Below are 25,193 nucleotides of genomic sequence, written 5' to 3'. Positions count from 1 at the left end.
TAAGGCACGCTGTGTTAACAACTGCAATTAAGCTATTACCATTCAGAAGACTGCTCAATGGCAGCCTCATAAAAGGCCATGGTTTAATGTTACTGCAGGATAGCGCAAGCTCAAAGAGATCCCAGGAGGATATCCGCTAGGTGGGGAGGAACCAGGGATGTGTGGGAGGGGCTTTAGAAATTATCATGCAGATGGGCTGTCGATGGGAGGGTAAAAAGCAAAACGGCAGCCACAGACTGCGTCCCTCCTCCTCACTGTACATCTTTCTCCTATCTCTAGTCCTATGCCAATAGTTTTGGCTTTGCATGCAATACTGTAGCGCCACCTAATGGCCAAAACTAAAAAGCACATGCCTGCAATTGGATAAAGTTCTTGGGGGTCATTACGAGTTTGGAGGTAGCTATGGTGCTATTAGCACCATGGCTGCCTCCAAAGTCGTGTCCGGGTTCTCTGAATGGGGACTTACCGGGTCATTCCAACCTTGGAGGACCCGGTAATTCCCCATTCAAAAAACCCTTCCCCATTCCCATTCGAGCCCCCATAGGGCTCAATGGGAATGGGGAGGGAGCTAACAACGGGCCTGTAAATTACGGGCCCGTTATTAGCTCCCTGGTCCCTTAGCGGCTCCCGCTAAGGACGGCTGATTTTACCAGCCGTCACTAGTGGGACACGCTAAGGGACCTCGGAATGCGGCGGTAAGGGGTTAAAGGCACCGGCATCCTTACCAGTGCTGTTGACCCCTTACCGCCGCCCTCGTAATGACCCCCAGTGTCCCTTAAAATAGGGACTAAATCTGTCTTGCTTTTTTTAGGATACACCAACAACACAAAACAACAATGCATCACAGTTCCATTTCATTTTGGCAAAACGCACAACAGCAACCAACACACACTGTCCATTTGCTCGTTCCAGTTCCACTATAGAGGAAATTGAATGGGAGAGGTCAAAATAGAGGCCACATCTAGGCGTGATGCTCACAGGAGGTTTCTGCATGACGTGGGTGACTTGGTCATGAACTGACCTGAGTGAAGGGAACCAGCGACCTCGAGTGGTAACATGAGGATCTCTTTATCCTACTGAGCCAGAGTACCCTACTCGAGAAAACACTGGCTAAGAGATCATCAGGGGTGGCGTTGGGGCCTTTCAACTTTTTCAAATGAAAGGGGCTCGAGCCTCAGGGGACTACCAGCGAATGCACCCATCTTGCAGTCAGCAGTCTTGTAACACAGAAGCTGGGGTGTTCTCTTCCCACGGGACATACAGACGTTGCTATCTCCTTATTGCCATCTAACTCTGGTTCTCCAGCATGGGGTCTGGCATGGATTCACATGCTCATGAATATTCCCCGTCGTCAGGCTGGGAATCCTCGGTAAAGAAAAAACCAGTATCAGTTTCGTTTCTGATCTGTCTTTCGTAGTAATAACCAATCACTGGTCTCTGCGTCATACTGACCACAGCCAATGACTGCCCTCTACCTAAGCACCTCCTCCGGCAGCCATCTTCAGATTTTTACCGCACGTTCATGTGTTGGGATCCTCGTGCTATTGCTCTCGAGCGTTAGTGCTATTTTTCGCGCTTTTTCACAAAAAAACTTCGATTCTTTCGGTCAAAAGAGCCTCAAGCTCCACCGATCCTACATCCGATCTACGGGGACCCGTGTCGGATTCATCTGTGCCCCTCAAGGGTGAAGATTCGTCGAGCTACACTTCGGAGGACTCCAGAAGCTTCTCAGGCCCGATCTCGGAGATGGCCCAGGAGAAGGGAAGCTCGACGCCCGGAAAGCTGTTCAGGGTCTGCCCTGGATGCCAGCTGCAGAACGTCTTCAAGGAGGACGAACACTCTTTCTGCCTTTACTGCCTTCATGAGGACAAGACGCACGTGGAGAAGGACTGTGCGTTTTGCGGCAACATGTCGGAACGGACCATGAAGGACCGCCATCAACGTCTCGCCAACTGGCTGGAGGGTAAGAGCCCGTCTGGCGAGAAGAAGAAGAAATCCGAGCGGTCTTCTAAGACCTTTGAGGGCGCCCCGGCGACGGGGGCCCAACATAAGGCCAAGCACCGCGAGTCCGCTGGCACCGGGAGCGCCGAACGGTCGGGCTCTACGGGCGCCAGGCAGGGCGCACCCTCCCCGGCACCATCAACCACGAGCCAACGCTCTGGGTCGGGTAAGAGGAAGGCCGAGCACCCGGCGAAGCTCCTGGAGAGGCCCCGGTCGAGCTCTAAGGCAGAGGAGGAGCGTGGCAGTGCCCCCTCCCTCAAGGATAAGGCGGTGAGCGCACCTAAGGTGGTGAAGGCCTTGATCCATCCGACCAAGCCCTCTATCGAAACGGTCGCGGCGGCCCTGGCTCAGCCTGTGGTGGCTGCACCAGTGGTGGCGACCTCAGGGCCCAGAATCTCCCTGCCTCCTCGGAGGGAGTCTTCCTTTGTGCCCATCGATAGGACCCCCGTGAAACCCTCCGTGGGGAAGAAGAAGGGGGGGCAGGGCGTCGTCGTAGATTCGGCCTCAACCTCAGAAGAGGAACTGATCGAGGTCTTAAGCCACGGCCTAGGCGTGGAAGAAGGCCAGCCCGTCGGAATGGACCCCGACGCAGGTGACGACGACAACATCGTCGAGGATACCGACGGGGCCCCTGCTCGCCCGTCGGATTCCCCTCTGCCAGCGCCGCAAGACAACTCGGCGGCCATTTTGTTGGCCATACAGTCCTTATGCTCCGAGATAAGGACGAGGCTACCGTTACCGACGGAGGAACCTCTCCCGTCGGGGGATCCAGAACCGGGACCTTCTGGTGTTCCCCCTACCAAGAAAGAAGGATCCATCCACCACCTCCTTTTCAACCGTCGCGCCCCATCCAGCCCTCCTCCCCGTCCACTCGAGGGGATGATACGGGGACTGACACGGCAGCGACGGGTACGGACGACGAGGCATACGACGAGGATTTTCCGTCGTCGCCTCCCACCAGGGCTTCTCCGCCCGACGAGATCGGATCTTTCCACTCCATGATCTCCAGGGCTTCCGAGCTTTTCCAACTCTGCCCTGAGGAGAAGAAAAAGGAAGGCTTCCTTTATCAGCGGCGCGAGGCCAAGAGGAAGACGGTCCTCGCAGTGCCTCTGTTGGACGACATTTGGGATGAGGGCCTTTCCCTCCTCAAGAACCCTTCCACGACGCCAGCAAGAAGAGACCGGTACGAGAAAAAGTACCGGGTCCCGGACACGGCCCCCCTATGCCTCCGGGCGCAGCCTACCCCGGACTCCGTCGTCTCCGCGGCAGCCAGGAAGAAAGCGGGGGGGGGTGCGGCCTCCACGTCGACTTCCCCGCCGGACGGCGAGGGAAAGAAATTGGATGCTATGGGACGTAGAGTCATCTCGTCGGCAGCGACGACGATTAAAGCGGCCAACGCCTTGGCTATCGTGGCCCGCTACGACAGGGAGCTCTGGTACAAGTGGCTCCCCTGCTGGATTTTCTGCCGGACGACAAGAGGGCGGAGGCCCTTGAGATCCTGCAGGAAGGTGAGGTGGCTTCGGACCACGCCATCACCGTGGCGACGGACATCGCCGACACTGGGTTCCGCCAGCTGGGCAACGGCGTTTGCCTTCGACGTCGTGGATGGCTCAAAGCTACGGACTTTCGGCAGGACGTCCAGACCAGAGTCCTGGACATGCCTTTCGACGGGAACAACCTGTTTGGGAAGACAGTGGACGATTCCCTTCAGGCCATCAAGGCCGATACTGAGACGGCCCGGGCCCTTGGAGTCCTGCAGCTACGACGGACGCCCTTTCGGAGCGGCGGAGGCAAGGGCGCCTCCAAAGGTTCCGGCGGCGGTTTCGCTTCCTACCGTCAAGCGGCCCGCTCGTCGTCGCAAGAGGCCTACAGAGGACGAGGCAAGTTTAGCGGACCCCGCCGTCGTCGCCAAGGAGGTCAAGGCGGCAAGGCCGCGTCCAAGCAGGATTGAACCGGCCGTGGGGTCGGGCCCCCACCGAAGCACCCCGGTGGGAGGCCGGCTGGCGGGCTTCGTCAGCGTGTGGGAGTCCATCTCCACCGACCGTTGGGTGCTGGACGCCCTGGCCCGGGGCCACGCGCTCGAATTTCAAAGAAGGTGCCCGCGCGTCCCCCCCGTGGCCAGGAAAGAACTTCACGTCCCTCAACTTCTCCTGGAGGTAAAGGCGATGCTCAGAAAGGGCGCCATCGAACTCGTCCCAAAGAGGCTTCGGGGCTCCGGAGTCTACTCGCGATACTTCCTCGTGAAGAAGAAGACGGGAGGATGGCGCCCCATCCTGGACCTGCGACGTCTGAACAAGTTCATCAAGGCGCAGAAGTTCCGGATGGTCACCCTCCAGCACGTCCTGGGTCAGCTGGAGGAAGGAGACTTCCTATCGTCGTTGGATTTGGAGGATGCCTACTTCCACATTCCCATCCTAAAGGGGCACCGAAAATTCCTCAGATTCGTGGTCCAAGGGCGTCATTACCAGTTCAAAGCCCTTCCCTTCGGACTACGGTCGGCACCCAGGGTTTTCACCAAGTGCCTCGCACCGGTGGCGGCGCAGCTGCGCCGCGAGGGGATTCACGTCTACCCCTACCTGGACGACTGGCTCATCCGCGCCAAGACGAGGGAGCTCGCCGTGGTCCACACGGCAAGGACCGTCCAACTCCTCACGGACCTGGGATTCTCCGTGAACTACGCCAAATCCCACCTGGTGCCCGCGCAAGTCGCACTGTTTCTGGGAGCGAGGCTCGACACAGTGTCCCTTCTGGCCTCCCCGTCGGAGGAGAGGACCAGGACCATCTTGGGCAAGGTGCAACGGATGTTGGTGGCCGACGCGGCCAAAGTGAGGTCCATCAAGTCCCTCCTCGGGATGATGTCTTCCTGCATCTACCTCATTCCCATGTGCAGGCTCCGGATGCGCCCGTTGCAAGAATTCCTGGATGCGCGCTGGATCCAGACGACGGGCAGCTTCGAGGAAAGGATCAAGCTCGACGAGAGTTTCCGACGAGCGATACGGTGGTGGGGCACCCGCGCGCATCTGACGGCGGGCATGGACTTCCAGACCCCAGCCCACCAGGTGACTGTGACCACGGATGCCTCCCTAGAAGGGTGGGGAGCGCACACCGAAAATCTGCACGCAAGGGGACTCTGGCTCCCGACGGAGAAGTCCCTGCATATCAACGTCCTGGAGCTCCGTGCAGTGTTTTGGGCCCTCAGGTCCTTCCTTCCGTCCCTCAAGGGCAAGGTGGTGAGGATCTTCACCGACAACACCACCACCATGTTTTACATCAGGAAACAGGGCGGAACCAGGTCCCCAGCGCTGTCCAAGGAGGCGCAGGACCTGTGGCATTGGGCCGTCGCCCAAGGGATTCTTCTGGTGCCGTTTCATCTGGCAGGGATAAAAAACACCATCGCCGACTCACTCAGCAGGGAGCTGCGCTCGTGCCACGAGTGGGAACTACGGCAGGATCTGGTGGATCGCCTCTTCCGACGGTGGGGCACACCCCAGATCGACCTGTTCGCGACGGCGACGAACACCAAGTGCCGGAGGTTCGCCAGCAGGTTTCCCCAGACGAGGAGCATGGGCGATGCTTTCTCGTTCCCCTGGGAGGGCCTGTTCCTCTACGCGTTCCCTCCCTTGCCTCTGCTAATCCGGCTCGTCAACCAGCTCAAGAGGTCACGGTGCAGGATGATCCTCGTCGCACCTGCGTGGCCGAGGCAGATATGGTTCCCAGACCTTCTGGACTTGTCAGCGTCCCCGCCGATCAAGCTGCCGGCGGACGCGGATCTACTCTCCAGGGAAGGAGGCGCCATCCTCCACCACGACCCGAAGTCGCTGAACTTGCAGGCCTGGCTCCTGCAGCGCTAGAGTTTGGAGGATACGACATACCGGCCGATTGCAGAGAGGTTCTTGCAAAGGCCAGGGCGTCCTCGACTCTTAAATGCTACGGACACAAATGGAAGAGGTTCTCTGTCTGGTGCCACGCACAGAAGATTAACCCTCTACGGATTACGGCTCCCCAAGTACTGCCGTACCTGCTGACGCTGGCCAAAGCTGGTCTGGCACACGCGTCCATCAAGATTCATCTTGCTGCGATCTCCAGATACACCAGAACCACGGGCCGGACGTCCTTGTGGTCTCATCGTCTGGTGAAAGAGTTCATGAAGGGACTGTTCAGATCGTTCCCGCCGGTGAAGGCTCCGGCCCCGGCGTGGGAGCTCAACGTGGTGCTGACCAAGCTCATGGGACCTCCGTTCGAGCCTCTGCACTCGGCCCCGTTGAAGTTTCTATCGTGGAAAACAGCTTTTCTCGTGGCCATCACCTCCGCACGACGAGTGGGAGAGATCCAGGCCCTTTCCTGCAAGGCCCCGTACTTGACTTTCCACGACGCGAGGGTAGTGCTCAGGACGCACCCCTCCTTCATGCCCAAGGTACTGTCCGACTTCCATCTCAACGAACCCTTGGTGTTACCTGTGTTCTTCCCGTCGCCTTCGTCGCCGGCTGAGAGGACTTTGCACTCGCTGGATGTAGCTAGAGCGCTGAAGTTCTACGTGGACCGCACGAAGGGTTTTCGGAAGACGTCACAACTCTTTGTGAACTTTGGACCTGTCAATCAGGGGAAGGCTCTCTCGAAGGCTTCCATCTCCAGATGGCTCTCCGCTGTATCATGTACTGTCACCGGTTGGCAAACCGACCGCTGCCTGGCCGTCCGAGAGCCCATTCCACCAGAGCGATCGCAGCTACCACGGCGTTCCTATCTGGTGTGCCCCTGCTGGACATATGCAGGGCTGCTACGTGGAGGTCGACGCACACCTTCACGAAATTCTACTGCGTCGACCGGGATTCCAGGGAGGAGTCCAGGGTCGGCCAAGCAGTGCTGCGCAACCTGTTCGCCTGAGGTGAGCCTGGTGAGGAGGTAAGATGCTTAATGTTGAGTTAATGTGATGCTTAATGTTGAGCCTTTGCCACCTCCCGTGGTTGTGCATGTGTGTACTGCTATGTATTCTTTATTCATGAGCATGTGAATCCATGCCAGACCCCATGCTGGAGAAGGAACAAGTTACTTACCTGTAACTGTTGTTCTCCAGCATGGGTCTGGCATGGATTCACATGCGAACCCTCCCGCCTACCCCTCTGCGGCTCTTCACTTGGTCATACTGCCACTTCACGTGCTTCCAAATCTGAAGATGGCTGCCGGAGGAGGTGCTTAGGTAGAGGGCAGTCATTGGCTGTGGTCAGTATGACGCAGAGACCAGTGATTGGTTATTACTACGAAAGACAGATCAGAAACGAAACTGATACTGGTTTTTTCTTTACCGAGGATTCCCAGCCTGACGACGGGGAATATTCATGAGCATGTGAATCCATGCCAGACCCATGCTGGAGAACAACAGTTACAGGTAAGTAACTTGTTCCTTCCTCCACATCAGCCACTTGCTGACAAAGAAGGGTTTAGAGCTCTTCAGTGGGCATTTAGTGTTTATGCTCCCTGCTGGCTGGCCGTCTCATGATACTCGGCGGCTATTAGCCTTTTCGTTGCCACCATTGTAATTTATGCACCCCACGGGTGCCTCAGACTGCTTTCCCATCTAAGCAAGGGGCCCAAACCATCATGGTGAAATGGGCCCCCACGCATCTTCAGCAGGCCCTGCAGATCAGATCTTCTCATAAGAGCAGTTCAAAGCCACAATACGTGACCGATCCCCATTAAGTCCTCCGCAAACCCTAGTCACAATTGCAAATCCTTTGCATAAACCTTAGATGGCGGCAGCCGCCTACAGCAATGATTTCCCCTTGGCGGTCGTTTGACCTTCGGTTTTCAGACTCCCTCCTGCGTCAAGACCATTCCTCGCTTTATTTAATCCCCTGCCCAGGTAGAATTCTCTTCTTCTTCTTTTTTTTTTTTAACCGCTTTGCAATCTCCCCCATCGCGCAAAATAGCACGTGCTTCCTCCCCAGCCTCTTGTAATCGCTCAAAACAGCCAGACAACTCTTCAGGTGAATGCGCCTGCTGCAGAGATCTAAGTGTAACCTTCAGACCCTAGCGTTGCAGCTTGGTCGATGAAATGAGCAATGCACAGTCAAGTGTTGCGCCACTTACTAAGCGCAAAGAGATAATTCTGTTTGCGGGGTGCACTCTATCAATGGGCGTTATTGTCATTAAAGCGCTCTACCATCTCCTGTTGCTCTGTAGCTCCTCGCAGCATGCCCAAGCAAGGCAGAGATTACCCTCTCCCTGCATCCTGCAGATTGACCTTAGTTTGCTCTTGCGCATTTGCGAACAGCGCAGCTGGAGGGCAACAGCAGTACCACATTATACCCATGTTCTCTGTGTTGCAATATGCCCTCTCGTTTTAAATACAGGGTTCTCGCTTTCCTGGGAATGGCTCCTTGGGCCCAGCTAGCCTGCCATGCACTACTTTACCAAAACAAGGACATGTGCTCCCAGCTGGTCCATTCACGAGCCTAATGTTTAACTATACAATGAATGAAGCTGCAAGCAGGTGTGGGCTTGATCAGAACAAATAATATCGCATACATCGAAGGAATTGTAGGCAACATGCAATATTTTATTTTTCAGGCAAATGAATCGTCCACTTCACGAGAGTGTTCAATCACTCCTACAAAGAACGAATAGAACACACGGAGAAGTAATTCGAAAATAGACAAAGTTCTTATTCCTTTGTAGGCAATAGGAACCAGAATAGTTTGAATGCACATATAGACGAGTGTCACACACATGAATATAAATTGTACATGCCTCTGTATCTTGTCTACATTGTAATGATTTGTCTATGCATATGCCATTGCGTTTTCTTTTTTCTCTCTGTGATCTTCATCTGCACTACTGTTTGATTGCACTGCCAACTTTGTAACTAAGCTTCACATTATCTGTAACTGCTGCGCCCTGATACCCCCGGGTCTGGTGCGCATTATAAATGAATAAACTAAACGACTTTTACTGTTGCTCTCCAGACAATGCCCTTTGGTGGAGAACGGATCTGGGCTGCTTGGCATCCTACTGCTTTCCCCACTGAGCAATGGAGTCAGCAATAGCCAGGGGCTTCCTAGTGGTTGAAAGCAACGTGTGTCTTTGCATATCTCCAGGCACTCCCCTGAGTCTGGTCCTTGGCTCTATACAGCCCCGGATAGAAAACCCATTCTCTGGACGGAAACACCCAGTAGTGATCTGCACGCTCTCTAACTTGGCAGTACCCTCACTGGACGATTCTCTTGCTTTCCAGATTCCCAAGATTCACTGGGATCTCTCGACCCGGCGGGTGCTGGTTATGGAGTTTGTGGACGGCGGTCAGGTGAATGACAAGGGTTACATGGAGCGGAACCAGATCAGCGTCAATGAGGTGAGACATAGTTAACGAGGTGACGTCAGTGAGATGAGGCAGAGGAGGGGCTCTGCTCAGGTTTGGTGTTCAAGGGTGCATTTGTGATGTACAAAGTATGTCTGGCCGGCCTCCCTTGGCCCTCCTCCTACCCCCACCTGCGAGGCTAAGAACCTCGGGGTCATCTTTGATTCCACACTCTCCTTCTCCGCCCACACCTCAGATGTCTGTAAAAAGTCTAACTTCCTTCTGCACCTCCTCAGAGGTACTCTTTCTTTCCTCTCATTCCCCCAGAAGCTCACTGTCTCACAAGCTCTGGTTCTCTCTAGGTTGGACTGTTGTAAAAGCCTCTTTCTTAACCTACCTGCCTCTACTCTGCGCCCTCTGCAACTAATCCAGAACAGGACTGTGAGACTTGTCCTTGGCACCAAGCCCTGGGATTGTATCTCTCCAGCTCTGAAATCTCTACATTGGCTCCCATTGGATGCAAGGATTACATTCAAAACCCTTTGCATTGTCCTCAAGGCTTTCTGGGGCCTGGGTCCAAAATACCTTCAGCTATCCCTCCGCAAATACATCCCCTCTCGAGTTCTTCTCTCCTCTACCTCTAACTCCCTCAGGGTCAGTCGTTTTTTCAAAGAAACGAGCTGGGGATAGATCTGTCTTCGGCTGGGGCCTCCCAGCCTCTCTAAAACTTGAGGAGAACCATCTCCGGTTCTGCAAGCACCTCAAGACCTTCCTCTTTGCTTTTGCCTTCGCCCCCCCCCCTCTCCTCTGCTGATCTGTTCTCACCTGGCACTGTGCTCCCACCTGGCCACCCTCTGTCCTTCGGCCCAGATTCCTGCTCACCCTGCCTCCCTCCCGCACTGCCCCCGGGCCACCTCTTGCACTGGAGTTTGTATCTGTACCCATACAGCCCCCTCTTCTTTCTCTTCCTGCACTTATCGGATTTACCCCATCTATTGTCTTAAACTCAACACTTGCCACTTGCTGGCTGCACTACCACTTTTGTTGCTTTTTAATATTATTTTATTTATTTATTATTAATTATTCTGTTCTCCTTTTGCTCCACTCTTTCCACCACTACTCCCTCATGCACTTTTCCCCTCCACCTCCCCCATGCACTTGCGCGTTCTCAGAGTCACTGGGCCTAGTAAGGTCGTTGTTTTGTTCTGCCCTGTTCCCCTCCCCTCCCCTCCCTTGCCTTGTCACGCTCTGAAACACTTGTGTATGAGCGCGATAGAAATGAAATATCAATTCAGTTCAATAGTTTGGCCCTTCTTGTTCAGAGAAAAGCCTTCGGGAGTGGTACTTGAGGATTCTTCTCAGCGCATTCACAAATACTAAAAGCATATGTTTACCGAACATACTCCAGCATTGAGGGAGTGAGAGCTGCTCCTTCCATCACAGACTGGGACATCCGGATGTCTTTGAGGGCCTGAACAAATGGGATTTTGGCATCTCGTCAAATCACCTTATAACATAAATATAGCCTTATAGACTAAGGGTGGGGTCATTATCGCAGGATAATGACCCGCCCCATTGTCTCAGGTCATAAGTTGGGGAATGGTCTCCATCCCAAGCAGTAATGACCCCTCCCGGCGTCTATAAGGCTGTTAGCACATAGTGACAATAGCAATACCTGATTTGGTGGTGACGTAAGAGCAACGTTTGTTTGATATTGTGTAAAGTAATTAGACAAATTGAGTTTGTACATTAAATATTTTAATAACACAGTTGTCTTCATAAGTTAAGCATTTTAATTGCCAACTTAGTTCAGCTGATATAGGTTTGACATGAGCATGTATTAGGCGTAATGTAAAAGTGAACAGTTTCTCTAAAAGAAAATAAAAGCATTTTCACATGTTTTAGCTTTCACGTTGCAGTGTTACATAGGATGCTACAGTGAAATAAAGCTACCCAGAGATCTTGTTGAAAGAAATCCTGCCTGAAAATGTCATTGCTGTGCTCCGTCTGCTTTTGAAATCTGAATATTTACAGTGCAGTCAATATCGGTAGTTATTAACTGCGCTTGGAACATTCTGGACGAGCGATCATTAATTATCTCCCTGCTCTAATATTGTTACACAGCTCCTCAATAGAAATCTCACAAATTACTGAATCCGCCTAGAGCCCTGTTTTCCTGGCATATCAGTACCACTTCAGAACAAATACTGTACGTCAAATCAGGAAATAAATCGACGCTTCAGGTTTCTATAAACTCATATGTATACACTGCATTCATCACAAGTAAAACAACACAACTCAATCCATTGAAATAAAGCAATTACATTTGTCAACTTACTTTAAAAAAAACTTTATTGACATTTCATATAAACAACAACTCCAAACCAACACCCAACCCCTCCTATCCCACCCACCCATTCACCCACCCACCCCTTACATGGCACACAGGTAATCGCCACACCTTGAGTCGGACCAAGGCACACGACCAACAAACTACGTAGTATTACAATGGGGAGCATTCGCCATACAGCGACAAGTCCCAGAAGTCCATGCAACAGAAAAGGAGGGCCACAACTCAATGCATTCTCTCCCCCTCCCCCAGTATTCCAGTTATCCAGGGCCACATAATTATGAAAAACGCCCCGCGGCGCTTGGGCCATTCAGTCTGGTGGTGATAGACTCGAAAGTTCCTGTGATAAACAAGAGCTCGACCCCCGCCACCCGATTGGTTGAGAAGGTATGACCTATATGCATCCCACATCTTCGTGTCCCCCTAGCCCTTTCCTTGCATTACGCCCCATCTCAATTCCATGTCATTGCAATACAAAATGTCCTGAGACCATTCAGCAATCGTTGGGGCGTTCCTCTTACCCCACCCCATAGCAACCCTGCGCTGGGCTAGGATTAGCAGGAGGCTTATCCGTTTCCGAGTCCCTTTCAGTACCTGAGCAGTATACCCCAGCAAGCCCATTATCGGATCCAGAGCAAACCGCCAATCACATCAAACACCCCCCACCCCAAAATTGGTCAAGTAGTGCACATTCCCATGCCACATGGAGAAATCCTTCAGGTTCACACCCACACCTAATAAAGGCCGCAGATCTTTGAGGGTAGTACCGATGTAATTGAGCCAGAGAATAATAATATTGATGCAAGATTTTAAAATGAACGAGTTTAAAATTAGTGTTAATTGCCCCCTTTCTAGTCCCCTCTAGGCCCATATATCCCCCGATATCTCCCTACCTAGCAGCTTTTCCCACTCCTCCCGTGATGATATTGCGGTCGATGACTTTCTCTCCAGAGCTATTGCATACAGTTTTGAGGGCATCCTGCGACCCAGGTCCCATCCTATCACCCTGTCCAACAGCTTTGCCACCTGGGGCTGCTCGGGGAAGGTCGGGAAGAGCCGCTGCAGCACCACCGAAGCCTAAAGTACAGAAATACATCCAACGCCGATAGGGCCCCCCCTACCTCTCAGCTGATCAATGGAGATAAACCTACCACCCGGGGACAAGTCTGCGAATTTGGTGACTCCCACCCGCTTCATCAAGGCAAAGTAACCCGCCTCACTAGTCACAGGTATCCCCGGAGTAAATATGACCGGGAGTTCTGGCGAATAAAGTACACTACCCCTAGGTTTGTGTTCCAGAAGAGACCAAGCCCTACATGTTAACCCCACCAAGTTCCGGGACACCTCAGGGCGAACCTGAGCCGTCAGAATAACCGACCTTAGCAATGCCGGGGATTCAACATGCCTATGTTCAGCCGCCATCCCATACCAGCATCTTAGATAACTAGCTTGGGCTACATGATAGTATAATTCAAACTCGGGCAGATCCAGACGTCCCCCTCGGACAGGTGCAATGAGCCTATCCCACGCGACCCGCACCTGCTTCCCAGCCCAGAGAAACTGAATCACTGCCAATTTGAGGTCTTGAAAGTATTTTTTGGGTATCCTAATGGGAACATTAAGAAACACATACAGGAGCCGGGGGAGAATGGACATCTTGACTACAGCGACCCTATCAAACAGATTAAGCGGAAACGAAGTCCATCTCTTCAGTGCTTCCTTAGCCGACTGGAGCGTCTTCCCATAGTTACTGCGGAACACTTCCTCCACGTTCCTGGCCAAGGTGATTCCCAAATACCGAGTACTAAGCATATCCCACTGAAACCCCCATGTGTCCTGAAAAAGAACCCGCCCATTCGTCAATGGGAATATCACTGACTTACCAGCTTTCAACTTTAGCCCAGAGAGCTCCCGAAATTGTTGAATATCCAGCGTAGCTGGATCTAGATTGACCTCAGGGTGGCGTAGGAACAGGACCATATCATCCGCATACAGCAAAATCACCACCTTGTGGGTGTATAACTGAATCCCCCGATGGATAAGTAACTCCCTCACTCTCTCAGCCCAAGGCTCTATCGCCAGAGCAAACAATAAGAGGGACAAAGGACCCCCCAGGCGCGTCCCCCTTTCAAGCGGGATTAATGCGGTCGTCTGCCCATTGACCCTCACCCTTGCAACTGGCTTTTCATATAAGAGTGACACCAAGGACAAGAAAACCCCCCACAGGCCCAATCTACGCAGGACCGCAAATAGAAACGACCATTCAATAGAATCAAAAGCCTTAGTGGCATCTAATAAAACTGCAACAACCGGGTCTGTGCTCGGCAAGGCAGCCATCAGCCCAAACATTTGCCTCAGGCCAAACGATGTCGACCGCCCAGGGATAAAGCCTGCCTGATCAGCCCTAACCAGCGTTGGCATCAGCAGTGTCAGGCGTGATGCCAAGATTCTGGCCAAGATCTTATTGTCCAAGTTAATCAGGGATATCAGGCGGTACGAGGAGCAATCTCCTTCAGGCTTCCCTGGTTTCAACAGCACTACCAACAAAGCCTCTCAAAGAGACTCCGTAGCCGACCCTCAGTCACCGCCTTCTGGTATACCCGCAATACATAGGGCGCTAATTTGTCAACAAAACACTTGTAAAGTTCAGACGTGAAGCCGTCTGGGCCCGGGGATTTCCCATTAGGCAGTGACTTTATGGCCTCCTTCACCTCATCTAGTGTCACGGGCCTGTTCAACCACTCCCTCTGTCTCTCCGAACACCAAAACAAACCCACCTGGTCGAGATAAGCATCAATATCTGCTTGCGCTGCACGGGACTGGGTAGCATACAGGTGAGTATAGAATGTATGAAACTCGCAAAGTATCGCCTCATCCTCAAAATGATCCGTCCCTTCCTCATCCGTAATTACCGCCACTCTGCATCCCGAGGTATTCAAACGCGTAGCCTTAGCTAGCGATCGTCCCGGAGCTTGACCCTCACCATACTTCGGAGGGGCCGACCTGTCCCACACATATTTAATCTCCCTGCTGAGTCTTATTAGGGACAGGAGCCGCCACCTGCAAGGTACGTATCTCCTCTTCTTTGTCCATTAAATCTTTGCGTCTTCTCTTCAATATGCCCGCCTCCTTAGCTATACATTCCCCCCGTATCACACATTTAAACCCTTCCCACAGGATACCCACCGAGGATACCGACCCCTCATTCATCTCAGAATAGCTGTCAATGGCTTTCCCTAACTCCTCCCTAAAAACTATGTCCGTGAGCTCATCACTTTTGAATCCTCTCAGGGGCCTCCCCCCGCCTGCCCCCTCAACCGGATAGTTAATAAAACAGGGGCATGATCAGAGAGAGTATGGGCCAAAATCTCCACCTCGGTTGTCTGCCCCATAAGACCCTCGGACACCAGGAAGTAATCCAGGCGTGCAGATGAGTTGTGCGGCGCAGAGTAATGTGTATATTGATTAACCATCGAATTCCGCACCCTCCAGATATCTGGCAGTCGCCACACCGCCAGCATACCCCAGATTTTGACAGAGCTCTTACTACACAAGCGCGGAGCATGTCCCGTCCGGTCTCAAGCAGGGTCCAGCACTGCATTAAAATCCCCTGCCCACAAAATCTCCCCTGCAGGCATGTCCACGAATTGCCTCTCCACCCACTCCAATGACTCAGTCGTGTCCTGATTAGGGCCATAATAAAACATTTCCATGTATAACCCCGCTTGGATGACCCCCTGTACTATTAGCGCCCTCCCCTCCTGATCCCTTAGCAACCTGGTCATTCGAAATCCCACCGATTTGTGCACTAAAATACACCCCCGCCCCTAGAAAAGGAAGAATACAAAGAAAAATACCTATGGCACCCCCAGCATTTACCAAACCTACACTCTGAGTCTACCATCAGATGGGTTTCCTGGAGAAAGGCCACCCCTACTTGGTGACGCCGCAGGTATTGCAACACCTTTCGGCACTTCGGTGGGCTGTTAAGGCCCCTTACATTCCAGGTCAAAAGTTTAAATGTCGCCATTGAAAAGCATCTCAAACCCTACTGTCCGTGTCCCAAACCAACCTCCCGAATAATTGCATTTCCCGTGCCATTAATCTCCCACCCCCTCCCCTACCAACAGCTCCCCAACTTGTCGGTGCATCACCGCCCCTCTCCCCAGCCCACCCCCCTTAGCACCCACCCTACACCCACGCCGGCAACCCCAACTCTCTGGCCTCCCAGTTACCCTCAGCATATACTCAACCAGCTTTCGCACTGGGGGTAGCTGCAAGCCCGACCCTCCAGCACCCCTCCCCGAGTATTCTGACAACTGCTCAAAGAATTGAGTCCAGACAACATAGCAGGTCACCTGGCAAGAGCGCAAGTACCTTTGCGCCTTCTCACATTAGGTGCCGTTGTCACCCGGCTGCCCGGGTGCTTCTGGTAACATATCCAAAAAGGATGCAGCCTCCTCAGGGGTGTGGAAGAAGAGTGATTTGTCTTTATGCTCCACCCGGAGTTTGGCCGGGTATAGCATCGCGTATTTCAAATTTCTGTCCCTCATCTGCCTTTTCACATCCAGAAATGTCCTCCTGACTGCCTGCACCTTGCCAGAGAAATCAGGGAAAAACTTGATAGTGTCCCCCCTATAGGTGATATTACAGTGCCCCGGTAATTTAGCAGACGGCTATCAGTGGCCTCGGTGAAGCTCCAGGAACCGGCCTCTTTCCACCGGGGATTCTATGTGTCCTCTCCACCACACAAAGGGAAAAACCCCTCTGGGTCCAGTGCCTCCTTTAGGATTCCTTCCACCAGAGCCTCCATATCACTCTGTTCCACCGATTCAACCAGGCCTACGATTCTGATGTTATTTCTTCTCGACCTCGATTCAAGGTCCTCCTGCTTCTCCTTAAACTCCTTTAGGGCCTTCCTCACTCCAGCCATTTCACCGACACTGAGGCCGCCACATCCTCCACCCCGGATATCCGACCCTCCGCCTCATCCAGCCGTTCCCCATGTTTGCCCAGGCGGACCTGCATGTGATCAACCTTACATGTCAGTGTACACCCGACCCCACCAACAGCTATGGGCGGGGGCAGCACCGGGCACCACGGTTAAGCCAATGCCACAACAATACAGAGTACCCAAAGTATAGTGTTGTCTCGCAGGCACAGCCCCACTGTGCCGGCAGGTAGGTAAGGACCTCTTCCAGGGGACAGCACTAGCCCAGTCCAACAGCTGGTATGATTCCTGTGTCTTGTTCCTGCTTCCTTAGTCGTAAATCTGTACTCCTTTCCCTTCAGTTATAGAACATCACCAAAGAAGATTCTCACACTATCACCACACCTTGAACAGTATTCTTCCCTTCCCATACTCTTCAACCCATTATGTGCAAGTCACTGTGTCAACCGGAGGGAACTATGAGGAACTATAGGTCCGTAATTACTCATGCAGCAGATCTGCCGCCCTCTCCCCCCCACTAACTTGAGCATCACAGGGGTTGACCACCCTAGTGCCTTGAGGTCCCTGGGCAGAAATTTGCTGGTAGGGTGAAGTGTGTAGACCAGCCTTCCTCCAAAAAGCTACACACCCCGCTATCTCTGCAAAGTCACCGCCAGTCCCAGGGCACCTCCGACATGCGCCCAGTGCCTCTCCCACGATCTCCGGCAGCACCGGCGCAGCGAAATCCCGCAGGGCCGGACTCCTCTCCTCCACACCTCCGTCAGACCTCGCGGGAAAGCGCAGGCCCACCTCTACCTCCAAGTCACGTCACTCCCAGCCACCGCTCCCACAGCCCCGCGGCCGCCCCCCGGCAGACTGGCCGCGTTTAGGGGAGCGCCGGGCACGGGCCAGAAGGTGTCCTCAGGAGCCCACCGCTCCGCTGCAGGTCTCCCCGACTCACCGGGGCTACGTCGCAGGAGCATCGCTGCAACCATCCCACGGGGCTCCTCGCGGCACAATCGTCGGGCGGATCCCTCCCTCCAGGGCTTATTTCGGGGATTCTTTAACCAAGGAGCCTCGCACTCCTCTTCAACACTCCACCGCTGGGGGCCAACGAGCCCCACACCTTTGTGCCTGTAGCACCTCTGCATGCCAGCGCCTTGCACCGCGGCCTCACCCCCTGCCGAGCAGCCCTTGCTCCACTCCACGCGGCTATCCACAGCAGCTGGAGACCACTGCCATCCACTCCAAGAAACGGCTCCGGATCGTTACCGCCTTCACTCTCCTGAGGCTCGGTACTGTCAGACACCAATGCACATCAACAAATTGCTGATTCATAACAGTTGACCACAGGATAGACGTCCGGATGTTCGCGGGTAGTGGAGAGCTTCACAGACCCGCAGCCATATTGGTCGGGCTCTCTAGCGCCCCCTCCCATGTCAACTTACTTTACCATGTCTCACCAAATGTATGCTAATAAGAAGAGACATCTTTTTTCTTAATCCCTAATCAAGAGAGAGCGAGAGAGGGAGGAGAGAGCTACTTGGAACAGCAGAGCTCTCAAGTTTCCCCAATTCCATGTGTAAAGAGCCATTTAGTCTGGGTTTTTCGGCATTCTGGGACTTGTATTTTTAGCTTTCCATTTAAAGGTTAGGACTACAAAACCCAGAATCCAATGAAAACAAAGGGGACTGGATTACTTTTTCACACATGGAACCTTGAGAGCTCTGGAACAGGGGGTCTGCAAACTGGCTCGTCAAATCTTTTGGACTGACTTGACCCCTCACCTTTGGCTGTGCTGGATAGTGCTGATGAAGATTTTAGGTAGTGCTCTAGAAGGCCTCAAGACACACTTTCAAGCAAGATTGATAACACAGTATTTCTTCTCATGCACCCCTACGCTTTGTCTGAGAACTCAAGGCTCATTAGAGAGCAGTGGTACAGCTGCTGTTACTTTCAGAAGAGCCTGACGAAAGGCATCTACCTCTTTGATAAATACTTTTTACAAGTGTTTTTCGACAGAGCCCGCCAAGACTCACCCTTTCTTGTGCATCTCTTGGGGAGGTGTGGAGTCCATACATGCTTGCCACCAGTGGCTTTAATACCTATGCTAGGGATAGGCTGTACCTCCACCAGCGGGCTGAAAAATCGTGCTTGTTTGACAGAAAGGACCTGTATTTCGAGGGATCGGCACACTGATCAGACTAGTCACCATTGAGCACCATGGCCCATCCATGATCCTCTTTGAACACTAAAGAACACTACTGACGCAATGAATAATGTGACAAAATGGCGAACAGAATGGTCACAGACTTTGCGTCTTTTCAAAGACAAATGTTTAATAAGCAAGTGTAAGACAAAACAAGCGTTCTCCTGAAATAGAGACAAGAAGTTACTTTAATGCACCCGTAGCATTTGTGAGCACTGGAGAATGGCGGCCTTGCTCTCAACTCCGCAAATGTACCTTTCCATTACTAAACTGGTAAATAATTATCCCAAAAGGAAGTGGAAGAAGAGGAATTTTTCATACAATACTTGAAATAACCTGTTCCTGTATACCATTATTCCCCAATTCTAATATTGAGAGGTTTGTCTAGTCCTATATTTTCTTTGCATTCTTGGAGTTGTAGACCTGATTTGCTAGTCGGAAGGTGGCCAGGATACAGCCATCGCTATTGGATCCAATTCCTGGGGGTGGACCAGTGCGAGAGGATGGATGGGGGTCCTCGGGAGTGGAAGTTGGACACCGACGGGTGAGACGCGGTAACCCCTTCTTTACAACACCTTTTCCCCATCCTACTCCGTAGGATACTTAAGAACTCAACCCCCCCCCTTTCTTAACACAAACACTTTCTCACAGACCGATGACCCTGAAAGACAACAGACTAACACCAGAGCTCTATACCTGACATGTCCCAACTCAAGGGTCAGGCTGAGTCAGGCAATTGCCACTAATTTCACATACCTGACTGCCCTTTTCCCTTCTCCCGAGGTATAAAAGGTGGAGCACGAGAGCACACTCTGAGCAAAGCAGAACGTACGAGGAAGCAGTGATTCTAGGACTGCAGTTCAAATGGAGGAGAAAGGTGGCGTAACCTGAAAGGACGTCAAGGAGGGAAGTGCCCTGGCCCTTTTCAACCCAGACCCGTGAAACCTCTAAACAAAGAACGGAATACTGGGAATTGCAGCTGGCGGGTGGTGTGACGCATTTCAGCGGTACAATGAACCCTCCTGCACTGATAGCTAGGACAGGGAGACAAGGTTACCTTTGTAGTACCGTCCTTCACTCCTGCGGCAAAGGAAACACCAACCAGCTCAACACAGCAAGTGAGTCGGGAGGGAGCCTGATATGATCCAGATTGTTTTAAGCTTAAGGTTCCAATGGCAACAAGAAAAAAGATTAAAACTATGAATACCTGGAGGCCATTGGGAAGGCCGACGGAAGGTTTCAAGGTGGTCATACAAGGATCCAACCAAATCCCTTGTTCAATTGAAAGTCCTTGACACGTTGTTAAAGTACAAAGAATTGTGAAATTGGCGCTTGCATCAGGCTGAGGGGAACACTGTGTGAACTGTGTGAAGCCTGACTGGGGCTAAGAGAAAGCCTGACTGGGGGCTAAGAGAAAGTCTGACTGGGGGCTGGATAAGATAAGTGAAGGTCTGAGTCTCTATGAGGGGTACCTAACTAAGCGAGGTGGTTGTTTAAAAAGACATTGAGACTTTGAAATATTACAAATGAGGAGAGTGTGATTGAAAGGCGGTAGTGAACCCAACTGAAGAACATCAAGCGGAAAGCTAAGGGAAGTGAATTTCCCATTGGGAAAAAGCTATGTGAACTACATTTTTGGGACACACGTGAACCCAACTCAGGGATGTCCAAAGTGCTATTGGTTGGTCTGAGCCCCACTGAAGGAGACTAACATTTAGAAACGGATTGGAGCCCGGCTGAGGGGGGTTTGCTTGAAAGAGTCTTTGACAAAGAAGATCCCTGATATTGTTGAACGGAATTGTAACCTCGTACTGGTGAAGCCCTGGAGCGTATTATGCTTAAGAGTCCCGCCTTTGTCCCGTGCTAGAAACCGTGGGGAATTGGGACCCCTGCCATAACATCCTGACTCATCATTTTGGGAACACTTCTTTCTTTTCTTATGAACACTATCCCACACTGTTTTATAACTTAGCGGTAAGGATTGGCAATAGTTTGTTTTAGTATAGGCCCTTTTATTTTGACAAGACACCACTAGGACTGCCTAATTCCATCTTAGATTTAGGTGTAGGTTAGACGTTTTTCTCACCCATGTATACAGTTTAATAAACACTCTTGAACTGTGATCACTTGTGTCTGTCTTTACTGTTGCTACCATTAGTTCCTTGCAACACCCAACTTTCATAAATAGGGAGTAAAATGCTCTTCTAAATCTTGTCTGGAGCACTGCCTTTGTGCATTGTTTCTAGGGGCCGCGTGAAAGCACATTGCACTGTACTGGACCCCAGGAGTCCCTAGGATAACGCACTGCATTCTTTCATTTCTTAAAATATTGGGCCTCATATCGTGGTTTCATTTTGAAAGGGCATTGCCTTGTACTCAAATCTAGAATCCCCAAGACAATTCACTGAATTTGTCCATACACTACTGTTTCATATCTGGGAGTTCCGTGAAGGAGCTCCATCATATTTTACGCTGCAGGTTACTCACGCCTTGCTATGCCTCACTCAAGCTTTACCTCGCATTACATACTGTCTCATATCTTACTAGCCCTAAGAAAGTGTGCTGCATTGATTGCAGATTGTACTCTGTCGCGCTCACATATAGGCATCACTAAAAAAGCACATTGCGTTGCTGTGTATTTTGCCACGTTGTTTTCCATATCTGAATGTCTCTCAGAAGGCGCATTTGTTCTTTCTTTTTATAGACTGTGGTGTTTCATACCTGCATGTCACTGTGAGTGCACATTGCATTGTGCTGGTATGCAGTAATAAAATTGCGGCAAAAATGTAACCTCTAAAAAAAAAATGTGGGAAAATGCTGTAGTTTGACCCAGTAAAGGTGTACCGCATTATACCATTTAAGGTGAGCGGGGGTTGTGGGGGTGTCCCCTGCTCCCCTTAAATGGTATACTTGGTCCGGGGGCTGTGGGGGTGTCCCCCGCATCCTTTACATGGATTGTGGTGGCAAAACCACAGCTTTTGCCACAACTTTTTGTGTAAACAGCCATTTATGACGCGATTTTAACACATGGCACCATTGTGCCTACATCTTGGTATCCTTTACTTGGTGCATGACGTTTTGTGTATACTATTACGTTTAATAAATGAGTGCCACTTTGAGAGCACATTGCCACATTTTGTGCTCCATCCTGCCCAAGCTAGACACCCCTGACTGAATGCCTTGCATCGTTTTACACTCTGTCGCACACCTTTCTCTGAATGTGCACGCTTTATTGTATCTAAGTCTTACCCTTTACGCAGCTAAACATTTGCGCTCAGCACTTTTATTGGCAGGTGGTGTTTGACTCTTGTTGAGTCTAGAATACTCGTTTTTTGTTGTCTGTCTTGTCAGCGCTCTGAGGCCCTTGCATGTGTGGTGCTATACAAAAACAAATATAGTTAGATAGTGGCAGGTGGTGCGCTGTAAGCTGTGTGGCTTTTTGTGCCTGGCTCGTGGATTGCAATGTGATGTATTTATGCTACCCTTGACAACAATTCACATTTGGAACTTCCTTAGAGTAAAAGCGAAATGTGGTGGATTAGACCTATACATGCATTGAGTCACCCTTGGGTACAAATACCCAACAACTGTAAAACATTTACAGCCCTTTGTAAGTTGCTCGAACCTCGGCGTATAACCTCAGCAAAGGGAAAATGGGGTCCAAGGAAGGACCGCTGAGTCGGAAGGGATCTATCCTACAGGCGCAACACCAATAATACAAACACTGCCCAAACACACACCGACTGGGTTGCATATGCAACGCCGAGCAAGAACTACCCGCACGCCCTTGTGGGGGAGACAACAAGCTAGATCCAAAATCTGCTTTGTTTCACCCCACCTTTCCACCTACCGACATGGAAAGGACCATTCACGTAACAGACCATGAGAAACAACTCTGAAAAAAAGTATGTGTTAGGACTAGACCCAGAAACTTGGAAAGCCCCCTACAGCCAACCTTACACGCGACCAATCAAAGAATTACCTTTAAGAATCCCAACTTGGAAGCCATTGCTCAATCATTTAGTTGTTTTTATTAAAAGATTGTGATAAGCCACACTCAATGGGAACAATAAAATTAAAATAACTACATTGATTTCCATTACCACTGTGCACTTTGCTTTTAGAAATTGAGGAAAGTAATTAGAGAGGATAGGGCAAGCTCTTTTCTATCCCTTGACCTTTGTAGGCGATACAGCAGCGCACGACTAGGGCGAGAACACCCACTGTAGCTTAAATAGGGCCCAACGGGATCAGTTAGAGGAACCGGCTAGTTCCAGAGGCTCTACGCTCGCAACTTCTTAAGACTCTAGCTGAGGGTAAGCAGACTGCAAATGCCATTATCAAGTAATCACCTGCCACGGCAGATACAGCAGGAAGGGTAATAGCAGAGGCAAACTTAGCAAACGCCATGCGTGGCTCTGAAATTCAGGGTTGGAACCCGAAACACAAGCCACGCTTATTGACATGCCGATAGAGAACAACATTCTGTTCGGTAAGGCAGTGGACAATGCCATAGAGACAGCTAAAAAGGAGCATGAGACCCTTAAGAGTTTTCGTGCGCCAGGCTACGCGAGAACATCAGCGCAATCCAATTATTCAACAGGAACTGTCGTCAGTTCATGGTACGCCAATCAGGGAAATCTGCTTACCTCGCAATCCTCCTTCCAAAGGCAATTTAGGCGGTAGTAGCCAAACCGGCGATTCGGCTACCCCCACCAAGCGAAGACTCAGTATTCCATGTCCCCTCCCATTTCTTCCCAGTAAGGGGGGGGTCACATTTCTCAGTTTGCCCACGTATGGAAGGGGATTACAACTGTCAAAGATGGATACTGGATGGAGGTTCTGAAAATACCACGCAATCATCCTTCAAGACACAAGAACATGTCATTAGAACATCAACAGATCCTTCAGGCAGAGGTAGACGCTCCTCTAGAAAAGGGGGCCACAGAACCCATCCCTCTGTCAGAGGTAACAAGGCTATTTGCTCCAAAGAAAGACAAGACCAAATGCCCAGTGCTCGATCTAAGACACGTGTCAGACCTCAAAAGTTCAGAATGACAGCATTACAGGAAGTCGTTTCTTTACTAAAAAGAGGAAACTACATGACAACACTGGATATGAAAAATGCATACTTTCATATTGGAATGTTCTGGAGGACTGGCTCATAAGAGGAGACACACCAAGGATGTGTCAGCAGCATACACGGGAAACAAGAAACCTGTTTGAACTAGGTTTTGCTATCAACGAGAAAAAGTCGAGCCTAGTTTTCAGCCAGGTCAAACAATTCCTAGGGCCTCAGCACAATGTGTACCACCTGCGTTTTCCCTTCCACCCGATGCCTTTCCATGAGTGCAGGCATTCCCTGGGTGCCCCTGCCTGCCTTCCAGACCCCGCCTACAGAACCCACCACACCCACCTGAATGTCAACCCCCACTTACCCCTGCCCTACTTAACTGCTTAACAGCTCGGGCTTCTTCTTCTTCTTAATTATCGGATGCATGGGCGGACCCACGCAGGCGCTTCCCCATCCTAAAGGATGATGTGCACCAGACCCACCAATCAATACTTAGCTTACATAAACTCACAACTCCTCCCACCGCCCCGTTTGCCTCACAAAATCCAACATCACACTATTCCTCCTCCTGCCTCTCTCCCCTTCACCTCCCAGCAATTTCTTCCCACTCAGCTCAGCCACACCCAGCGCAGACAATCGAACCCTCATCAATTCTCTCTCCTCAACATGTCTCTCACACCTAAGCAGAAAATGTCCCACAGTCTCAGGCACACCACACACCGCACAATCTCTCGACTCACGTTTCCCCACTTGAAACAGACAATCATTCAGTCCTGCATGTCCTATCCTCAACCGATTCAGCATCACCTCCTCCCACCTCCTCCATTCCAGACTCCCCGCATCCACCTTCACCGACACTTTCCCACGAACACCAAACATCCACCTGCCCTTCACCCCACTCACCCACCTCTCCTGCCACTCATCTATGACCTGTCTCACCACCACCGCCTTCACCTCATCCACACTCAAAGGTAATCTCACATCAACCGCTCCCCTTCTCATACCCTCACCTGCCACCAGATCCACTAACTCATTACCCAAAATACCACTGTGACTGGGGACCCACGCCAACTCCAAATCCAATCCCCCGTGTACGCACCGATCAATCTTCCTCCTGATGTCCATAATCACGTCCTTCCTATCACCATCCCCGCCATAATCGCCTGCAACCCACTCAATGAATCTGAAAATATCACCACCTTATCTAACCCCAACTCGCACACCCTATCGATCGCCAATGCAATCGCCACCAACTCGGCCATACAAATTGACACATCATTCGTCAATCGTCCTACTTTATGCTCCCCAATACTTTCCAGATAATACGCCATACCCACT

At 51.4% G+C, this 25,193-nt stretch overlaps 1 protein-coding gene across 1 annotated transcript in view; it reads left to right on the top strand.

The window, feature by feature from the left end:
- The window catches only part of ADCK1 (aarF domain containing kinase 1), a 1,181,187-nt gene that overhangs the window by 816,800 nt on the left and 339,194 nt on the right, over positions 1-25,193 (top strand). Inside the window, exon 7 of the mRNA XM_069637911.1 lies at positions 9,230-9,346. Within this exon, the coding sequence (XP_069494012.1) occupies positions 9,230-9,346 (117 nt within the window). The remainder of the gene's footprint in view (positions 1-9,229; positions 9,347-25,193) is intronic.

The sequence above is a fragment of the Ambystoma mexicanum genome, chromosome 14, assembly GCF_040938575.1.
Source record: "Ambystoma mexicanum isolate Mex_15411 chromosome 14, UKY_AmexF1_1, whole genome shotgun sequence".
Taxonomy (NCBI): Eukaryota; Metazoa; Chordata; class Amphibia; order Caudata; family Ambystomatidae; genus Ambystoma; species Ambystoma mexicanum.
The sequence above is the reverse complement of the archived record's forward strand: the minus strand, read 5'-3'. Positions and strand labels throughout refer to the sequence as shown.